Source organism: Cladosporium halotolerans (assembly GCF_011745625.1).
Source record: "Cladosporium halotolerans strain TM138-S3 chromosome Unknown Sca148, whole genome shotgun sequence".
Classification (NCBI taxonomy): Eukaryota; Fungi; Ascomycota; class Dothideomycetes; order Cladosporiales; family Cladosporiaceae; genus Cladosporium; species Cladosporium halotolerans.
The window spans coordinates 1-10,023 of record NW_027191598.1 but is presented as its reverse complement, the minus strand read 5'-3'; the positions used below and the strand labels follow the sequence as shown (position 1 = coordinate 10,023).

Here is a 10,023-nt window from a genome sequence, read left to right as displayed (position 1 = left end):
ACCACTACCAACCACTTACAGATCAAGTCGAACCAGCACCAGCCAGCACCAACCAAACCAGCACCGCACCAATAAGAACCGACCCAACAACATCACTGCTTGCTTTCGCAACAGAACAGCCTTTGCGATTCTGCATCTGCGGGATTATACTCCACCATGATGCATCCCTACACAAGTGCTACAACCCCACACATGTCCAAACGCCACAACAGCAGAAGTTTGTTGGAGTTGATATTATCCACATCAGGCGCTTTCTCGACCGACTGTACGGAGAGCGCCTCCTAGGCGTCAACAGCATCGACCTGCGCATTCGTCCCTGGTATGGCTGTGTTGGCCTTGCTATTAGCTCGGGCAGGAAGGCTTGCAGCATGGAGACCTTTCTTCTCATTAGCAAGTACAATGTTCTTGAACTGCTGTCCATCTGCACTGCTGATTTCGATCATCGGTGTAATGAGTGTGTTATTACCGCAGCATTCTTTGGATCTCTCGCTCTTAGACGCGTTCAGCGCCTCAACGTTGGTGGGAAAGGCGCCCTCCAAGGAGCCTTACCAAGCCCATCGTCGGGCATTTTCGATGCAGCAAAATGGCTTTTCCCAGTACCACGATGTTTTTCCAGCAACGAGCGTCTGTCGTTGGAACTCCGCCCTGAAACACACAATGACTTCCTCTCCAGCTAGATCCCGGGAATGCTGTTGGTCCTTTACCGCTTCTGTCGTGCATGTCTGTTCACGGCCATGTTGAGGCCGTCTTCTATTCATGCGCTTCGGCCTTGAGGCGTCCCATTGGGGGTTCAGCACCGACGCGCTCTCTGCTGCAAGGTAGTTCGCTCCAGGGTTTGTCTGCCTAGTGCAGCCGTCCGCTGATTGTCCACATTAAGTTTGTTGATGCTCCAGCTCGATGAAGATCACGGCTCTTATGATGCACCAAGTGATGCACCACGCCTATCTGGAGACTATTACTGTGCGGTCTGATGGTGTCGCAAGGTTCTCCGTGAACTTCCCCACCCCTCCCTTCCCACCTCCATAGCTACCCAGTCAACTAGATTATTTCCCTTGTTTTCGACTTAAAATCGTTGGGTGGCCTTGGCCTGGACTGTGGAGGACTTGGATGGAAGGCGTGTGTAATGACGTGGGTACAATCTCCTACCTACGGTAATAGAAACTGCATGTATGTAACCCTCCTGAAACACTGGCGTGCCACAAGCGCAATGTTACCTCAGAGAGAGAGACTACATTTCCCACGGACTTCCTAGATATCCCAGCTCCTGCGTGTGCGGTAGAAGAGGCTGGTGAGACCATCCAGGGTGCGCAGATTGAAGAAGGTCGCGGACTTGCCCTCTATTTAAGGCCACAGGAGATAGCGATACGATGGGACACGACGGGGAAGTTCTGTCATACTTTAGGGTCTGGCAGGCAAGAGGATGCGTTGCGATGACTTTGTCAACGCGGTCTTTGTTGTAGGTTGTCCTTGAACGCTATCATATCGGGTTACGAGCGACACCTTGCAGCCATCAGTGGACAAGGAGGAGTGGCAGGAAGTGACAGAGGGGATTGACAAAGCAGGCGAGTCCATATGGCAGAAACTCTCATGGCGCTGGGCAGGATCTGTATCGACGGTGGAGAAATGGCCGGTCGCGCTGCTGCTGGGATCATAGTGGTCTGAATCTGAACTAGATTCAACAGAGGCTACAAGCTTTCCCCACCTCAAGCACGTCCACACCTCAGGCACGCTTGACGGGCTCAGTATCAAGGAGCTTCCGCTACTAATATCTCACACATTAATGACTCAATGCAGCTGAAAGCATATTTTTTAAAAAGCTACGATATCATTCTACGTCTCGGTGGCTACTTCATGTTCTAAATCGTGCTGGTCGGCGCACTGGCCGGCCTTTCGCTGTCGTCGCCTGCTCTACTGGCTCAACGGCTACCGGCTCTCGCATAGTGTCTGCAAGCTTCTGAGCGGCTGATTGTTTCTTCGGACGGCCTTGCCGCCGCCCACCGTTAGCCTTCGATCCGTTTCCGGTTTGTTTCTGAGCTTTCCTCGCCTCTCGTAACTTCTGAGCTGGAGCCTTCTTCTGAGCTGCGGCTGTCTTGCGAACAGGAGCGGCTGCTGTTCGCTCATCTCGCTTCCTCTGCGCTTCTGCTTCTTTCTGGGTCTTCTCTTGAGCGCGTGCTTCAGCTCTGACTCTCTTCTCGTGCTGCAACTGCTGCTTCTCTAACTCTCTGCTCGACGCGATGTCTCGAGTTTTCTGAATCTTGGAGGGGCTCATGAATAGCGTCTCAGATGTGCCGGATGCCCTCAGCTCACCTACAACCTTCCTCCTCTTCTTCTTCCGCCCTTCCTCCTCGTGAAGAGACTCACTCAAGTGTTTGACTCTCAGATTTGACAACACAAGCTTCGCCGAGAGACCGAGCACCGTGTCACTCAGCCTCTCCGGCGCCTTCTGCGTTTTGTCGTCGCCATGCGCCGAGTTCACGATGAGCATACTTCTGAGCCTCTTTGTCTTCGACGGCGAATCGGAAGAACTCGGTGGACTGTCGCTCGAGCGTTGCGTGCTTCGCTGGGACCTGGTCTCAGCTTTTTGGGCTTCGGGGAAGGACTTGAGCACTATCTGGGGATCAAACGGCCAGATACCTGTATTCGAACAAGCCGACGCTATGTTCTCTTGCGTGAAGGCCTTCTCGAAGGTTGACCAGAAAAGAGAGAAGAAGTCTCGTTTGCTGATGCTCGTGTGGCCTTCTGATCTCCTGACCAAGTCATCAAGCGCCTGACTGTAGTAATTAGCCAGAGGAGCAAAGACGCTCACATCTAGACACTGCAGCCGGTGTGTAGAGTGAGGCGGGTAGACGGCAAGCAGAATCCTGTGTTTCTCGCACCAGTCGAGGAACTTCATATTGATGTGTGAGCCATGCCCGTCAACAAACAAGAGCCTGTGAGATCGCCTCGCTTTGGATGCCGTCTCCTTCTCGAACAAACCGGTCAGCCAGCTGTAACCAAGCCCCGTCGCTTGTCCATCCGTTGGGTGATGAAGCAGAATGGCAGTCGTGTTCCTGTGGCTCGAAGTCGCTGAGCCACGTGTCCTGCAAGTTGCCGGACACAGCCTTGTAGATCAGAGCTGGCGGTAAACGAGTCCCGTCTGCACAAATCGTGGCCACAACCGTGATCCACTCCCTGTTGCCATCCTGTCCGGTTCCTGCGAGGGTGCCTCGCTCGTACAGCTCTCGTGCGAAGATTCTATGAGTCTTTTGAAGCTTGCCGATGAGGAAGCCTTTCTCGTCCATGTTATACATGTTGTCAGCGCTGATCTTGTATTCTTCTATTTTCTGGCCAACTATGGCAAAAGAGGCCTCATAGCTACTTCTGGAATCCGCTCTGTGCCGTGCAAGGTCGATGGTGTTGAGATATCGAGCGCCAAGCCTGTGCTTGTGCCTCGTGACGAAGCGCGAAGCCCAGTTCTTCGAAAGCCTTCTCCCACATAGTTCCTGAGCTATATTGGCCACGATTCTGGGTGTAGGTGGAATGCAGCGTTCACAAAGGTGATGTATATGACCCAAGTACATGACTGGACCTTGCTCCTGGCCCTACATTGGCACAAGGAGCCTTGCCGCTGATCTGGGCAAGTTCGGAGGACGCTGATAACGGACCCAAGCTTCACCAGCTCCCAAAGCCGAAAATTGGGCGATAGACGTCGAACAGGGGACAGGCTCGCAGAGAGCGGAGTGGACTGGCTGTCCGCCTCACGCAGGGTACCTCGCTCGTATGGGTCAGGCTCACATCGAGGAATCGACTGTCTGACCATAGGTGAGTCTACATTCAATGGCGTCGTTCTGTCGCTTGAAGTGCATCATGATTACTTGTAAAAAGAACACTATTTGTGTAGCCAGCTGCATTGAAATGAAAAAGTAGCGAAGAACATGATGTCTAGTGAGGAGAATTGCTGACATGGCCGTTGTCAAATTCATTCACCTAGTGATACTGCATCTGTCGTGGAAGACTCAGGTCTTGTACGAATTGTTGTTGTTCAGCGTATCCTTGGATGACATGATACGTTTGCACATCTACTTCCACAATGAGTTTGATGGTGTTCCATTTGTGTAGACCGAAAACATTACCTTACGAAGTTGACAGTGGCTGTACTGGTTCAACTCCATCAGAATTCATACATTGCGCGGAAAGCCATGCTGTCGGCTGGCAGGAACTTGACGTGGAAAAGCAGGATTCATGATACCGTACATGTCTGGTTTGCGATGTTGGCAGACCATCGCGAGCAAACGCTTCAATCCTGAGGCAATTGCAAGCTTGAGTCAATTGCTGTAGAAATCACCGCCTGTAGAGTTGATCATGCAACCGAGTCTTGGTGGTTGACGGTTGACGGTTGCACAAACATGGGAATGAGGCTTGGTGTCAATGCTGCAGTCACGTTCAGCTCCACTACAAGATTTTTGCAGCTTCCAGCAAGACGAAAGATAGAACAGAACCGAAAAGACGATTGCCAATGACACATGTGATCTAGGTGAGCAGTCGTACATCCCAGGTACAGAACCAACGCGACGAATAACATGACCAAGCCATCATGAGCGTGACGTGCTAAGCTACTTCGCAGGCGATGCCCAGAGATATAGCTTCGAGCATCGCGCACCTTCAGCGACCTTGCGACGTCTTAGTGATGCGCGTTTGAAAAAGGCGCCGTGTATCGTCAGCTGATTTCGGAAGGTAAGGCTCGCTGTGCAAGCTCACACGTATGATAGCTCAACCTTTGCAAACCACGCTTGTGCCGAGTATTGATGACGTAAATCCTCAATGTGTCGCACGACAGTTTGACATCTAGCTATGTGTGCGTAGTCATATTATTGATTGCATGTTGCACCTTGCAATGGCCACTTGCGCAATTTCGAATTCGAAAGTCGGCTTTAGAGGTAACGTCTAGCCAATGATGTGCCGCTGTTGCGCGGCAGGTGTGCTCTTTAGTGCTGCGCCGACTGATGCCCGTGCAATTTTTCCTTTTGTATATCCCCTCGTGAATGATTTTTTTTTCTGATCTCTCAAGGAGTAATATTGACCGCCAATGGGTCGCTCGCATTTCTATATCGGGATAGATGATGTTTTTTTCGTGCGGATGTGTTGACACAATTTTGGTTCAATCAGCCGGGTGGCGCCTCGACAAATATGCCCGGATCTCTGACCTTCACTGGTCAGTCTGGAATGGCGACTTGAACTTCCGCTAATGATTCTCGTCAGCATAGGCCGTTCGATGTTTATAATAATCAGTCAGTCTCATGATAAGTTCAGATGTGCTCTCACACGATTGGTAGTGTTCTTTTAGATAATCAAGCTCTAATGTTGCGTAATGTGCGGCAAGGTAGCCTTGGGTGCGATGATCCAGCATGAGTGCACATCCTTGTCCAATGTACCGGCTATGAAGTCACCTTGGTTTTGGAAGGGCAAGTGTCTAATCATGTCCATGCACTAGCGGACAGGGGGTCGACAGTTCGAAATGCCCGCGCCCAACAGGACAGCCTTCCGCCAATCGTCCAACAAGTCACTTGCCCTCACAAGCGATGCACTGCCTCGGCTGCCCGATTTGGCCGTTCGAGCGCGGTCGGGTTCCCTCTCGGTCAAGACCAAACGGTATTTGACACGAAAGTTCCGTCTCGGGCATGTCTCTTTCGACTGCAATTCTTCCTCTTCTTGATTCCGTTCATTGTCACCGTTATCACTCGTTCCGTGCCCAAGACCTACGGCATTGCTTCTACACCTTCTCCAGGGTCGACTTTGTACAGCAAGCTTAGGGATCGCGGACAACCCTACGGCTCGCTTGGACAAGGCAAGGTAGATCCTCATGTCGACGCGCTATTGACAAGCTCCGACAAAGTCTTTGGATTCGCATACACAAGTACTGTCTCCCTGGCTCTCGAAAGATTTGTCTAAGGGTCCTGTAGGTATTGCTAGTGCCCCGGCGTGGACAGATATGTCAGTCGGACATGTCGTGAATGTGGAAAATGTCACCACGACTGATGAGATTACTGACTGCATCGTTCTAGCGATCGATATAGCGTTAACACCGCTCAGCACAACCTCTCTGCCTGCGATCGCCAGTGACGCGCGCACGCACAAGGTCGAACACTCCAAGGAATTGCTGTTCTCCTGGATGGAGCGTCGCTATCCTCCTCTAGACCGTGGCAACTGTTTGCAAGTCTTGGACCAATCTGTGCAATATGTACAAGGCGCACCGGTACCTACCTGACTATTCAATCACTTAGGCTAAAACGAATGTGCCATGCGCATGATGCACGACTTCGGCAGAGCCACATGTTCGTGGCTAGCGACTCACACCGTGCCGAAGCCCATGCGAGCCAGCTGCGGCTTTGTCGAAGCGCACTTTCTGGGGAAGAAGGCTGGACTCACGGATGAGGGGAGCATCCGTGGTCGAATACCTTGCCGGTCACGACTTCGATGATGAAGATTGTATGTATGCTCGGCAGCTGCGATCAGACTTCGTCCGTTTCCAGCCAAGCATACGCTGATGCAGTTTGGATTGGAAATTCCGGTGCGTCGCAACGCCACAAGTCGCAGGCACTGCTTTTGTCATGACCCCCAAAAGAACCGGAAAATTGGGGTTGACAAGCGTTGTGTCAGAGTTGACGAATGGTCAAGAAAGAAGGCCCCAAAAGACTTGGTACCACACGGTCCGGATGAGCACGAGTGGGCACCGAAAATCGGCAAGACATGTGAGAGGTGTTGGTAAGTTATGCTGCACACAACATGATGTTGAAGGCAAAACGGGTTGACTCCGACGATGGCATGGTACGTATTACTGTTTGTCGCGGCCGGGAAATTCGTAATGGTCGTACTATCCGCATGGCAATATGTATCAGACCAGAGGAGGTGAAGACACGCGTTTCCGAAGCCACGAGAATGTCGGCGTTTGCAGTCTCCGGTCTGATCCTTTGTGAGGTCTATTCCTGAGTCGCAATTGCGTAGTGATGGCAGAGTCTCGTTGAGGCCTTTCTGCGCTCCAGCGATTGGATGAAAACGTGGCTTTCGCCAATTTGCTAGGCGATAGCAAAGATTCGATGTGATAGCTTAGTCTCGATCAGGCTTTCGAGGGTCTAGGGAAGCAGACTTGATGTCATCTACTGTGAGTCGAGCTCGATCTCAAAGCACGGCATCAGGTTGGTTCTAAAGAAGAATCAGTCGATTCGGAACTGCTGCGGATGAAGCGACCATCTTGGCGGTTGGGATCCTTCGGCAGTCAAGGGCGGCACCTAGCCGAACGGCTGGTGAAGGAATCTGGAGGAAGTTGAAGGACTCGGATGGACTGAGGAAGTTCTTGCAAATATCGATGGCTCTCAACCATCAGGTACCATCAGGTACTAGTAATGCCGCCATGTGGTGAGAAGCCCGTTTACGAGGGCGCAATGCCAGATCGTCATCACAGCATGCCGAGATTGCGATACTCTCCCTTGTAGAATCTACTGTATCTAGAAACTGGGTAACTTACATAAACAAGTGAGAGTGCACTCACGCCAAAACCGCAACAGTGGACGGTCACAGGATAATTGCGCACTCTGATCGAGCATCAAGAAGGTGTTGTAGGGTCCTGCGTTGTATGATAGATAGACGTGGCCGATTCCTGCCTTGACGACAAACTCCTCGCTCCAGCCACATTCTGTTCCCGCTTGTCATGTCCACCTGTTGTTTTCATCCCTGTCATTTTCATGCCTGTCGTGCGCGCGCTTGTGTCGGTCTGGCTGTCCAATTTCCGCAGAACCTCAGTCGTCAGTGGCCGTGGTGCTACCGACTTGTCGCAGTATAGCTGTTGCCCTTCTCTCCTTCTCTGAAGTTACCAGCTTCTATAGATCGGGATCGTCTCCGAATCTGAGTCTTGCTCATCAGGCGCATGCTGAAGATGGGAGCAGGCTTTCGATTGTTCCACAGCTGGTACTCCTCGTCGAACAAGAACATGCACGGCTGGTCAAAGCATTCAGGGAAAACGTGTGATTCGGTTGCTGTCGATGGTACGCGGTTTGGTCCTGTGCTTGTCAGCCGTGCACGTCGCGATCTGATTTGCTAAGTAGCTGCCACAGACCCATCCTTCCGCTGATTACAGTGATGCCTTTTGTTGATGCTGGCAGAAAGCGGGAGACGAGAGATCGGATCGCTTCGTCGTTAGCTCTTTGAGCTGCTCGCCGGGTTAGTAACTCAAGGTGTGAAGTGCGAAGAAGCTGATGCGGAGAAGATGGTTGTGATTACATATAAAAGCAAGGACTCGAGTGGGCGGGTCTCATCACTCAACCGCGCGTGCAATTCCCCAAGCGCACGTGCAAGGTGTAGTGGATCTGGATCGTATGCTACCCAGTGACAGGCCATCTTCTCGGCACTTCTTCTCCTGGGGTCAAACCCGCAGTCGCCATTCCATGGCTGCGGCGAGAGTACTATGCCGTGGCATCGTTTTTGTAGGCAGATGTGCAGTACGTTACGAATGCATCTCACCACCGTCATATGGCATCACTGTACTTGTCACATGCGTGGAAACAGTTGTCGATTTACTTTCTCCAAACGCGTGCCCAGTGATTGAAGGCCTCTTTCGCCCACCAGACTCCAGGAGTCTTCTTTGTCCGCCGTCGGCCCACAACCACACAACTTCCTGTCGACAATAGCCTTACGCAGGTCAAAAGAAACGCTTACTGCCATTGTGACATTCCTTGTTTTCATTTAGCATGACTGGCCAGATGCTTGTGTACTAGATGTAGATTAAGGAGCCCCTGCCCAGTGCGCGGCTGCAACTTTGTAACTCTCCCTCTGCCAGTAATGCGATCTGCTTTGATGGACGTAGCTTCCTTGCACATCGGCAATCTCCCGGCCGCTCTGAAAGATGGCATGGGTGTTTTGTGCGCCACTTCGCCCCGACGGCGCATTTGCGGCCTACTGCTCTGAACTGCTGCTCTGGAACTGCTGGCCGAGTCTACTGCCATAGCGCCATCGATGTGATCATTTGCCTGCAGCGAGTCTTGATGCTGCGTTGGGACCGGTATGTCGTGGTGGGGGGGCGGTGGAAGAGGCTCCCGCTCTTCAAAGCGAGGAATCGGCGGAACTAGTTGATCTGAGATGGTTTGTACGGCTTCGTAGGCCCGGATCTGGTTGTCGGCAATTTTACAGCGCACAGGCGGGGCCAGGGACCTGACGGATCTCCCAGACCCATTGCAAAAGGATATGCGGCTCGCTCTAGAAGCCTTGTCATCCTTCGACGATTCTCTTGCTTGGGTGACTGCAAAGTTTGAGCCCAGCTCAGTTTTGACTGTAGCTTTTGGGTCAAGCATTATTTCAGACTCAAAGAAACACCGGAGGAAGCTCCGCGCGACCACTAGGGGAGAAGCTTGATCTGCCAATTTTGCATTACCTTTGTTCAATACGTCGTCGAGTGTGATCCCCTGCCAGTGACGGAACAGCGTCATCGGAGGACGTCCAGAGCGGTCCTGCAAGCGGACCTCTTCAGATCGTTCGATTGAGGCCGGTCGTGGCGTCTCTGATCCTTTCTTAACCTCCTTCCGACGCATGCGAAGTGACTCAATCACCTCCGATCTGAAACCGCGTGAGTGAACAAAGGACGCGTGTGCTGATACCGCTGGGTCCTCGTGAAGCATCGATTCCGTTGGGGCTTTGTGGGCAACCTTCTTCAGCCCGTGACTCCTCACCAAATTCAAGTTTGGATAATTCTTGATGGTGTACAACCAGATTTCGACGTACCTCGCTAGAAAGGCCTTGCCGTCTCGGGCGAACGAAGCACGACAAGCTTCTCGGAGGCTGCACTTCCCGCCCGGCCACAATTGACGTAAAGGGTTGTGACAAAGCTCCAGCAGGGCCACATCTGCATGGAAAGTGCTAAAGGTGAGTACCTTCTCGCAGGCAAGAACTCTGGCCCGCAAGCAGGGTGTTCATCAGACAGACAGACAAGATTTTCGGGAGTGTCTGGTCTGCTTACCTAAGGAGCGGTGGCTTGTCTGTCTGTCTGAGAAATGGCAA

General features: G+C 52.1%; 1 protein-coding gene across 1 annotated transcript; it reads right to left on the bottom strand.

The window, feature by feature from the left end:
- Positions 1 to 7,429: 7,429 nt before the first annotated feature.
- On the bottom strand, positions 7,430 to 8,490 carry WHR41_09596 (uncharacterized protein). Its single transcript, XM_069378199.1, has 3 exons — positions 8,254 to 8,490; positions 8,090 to 8,182; positions 7,430 to 8,033 (listed from the first exon to the last, which is right to left on the bottom strand). Exons 2-3 carry the CDS (start codon positions 8,091 to 8,093, stop codon positions 7,795 to 7,797), a joined length of 243 nt encoding a protein of 80 aa, XP_069224919.1. The 5' UTR covers positions 8,094 to 8,182; positions 8,254 to 8,490; the 3' UTR covers positions 7,430 to 7,794.
- Positions 8,491 to 10,023: the final 1,533 nt, after the last annotated feature.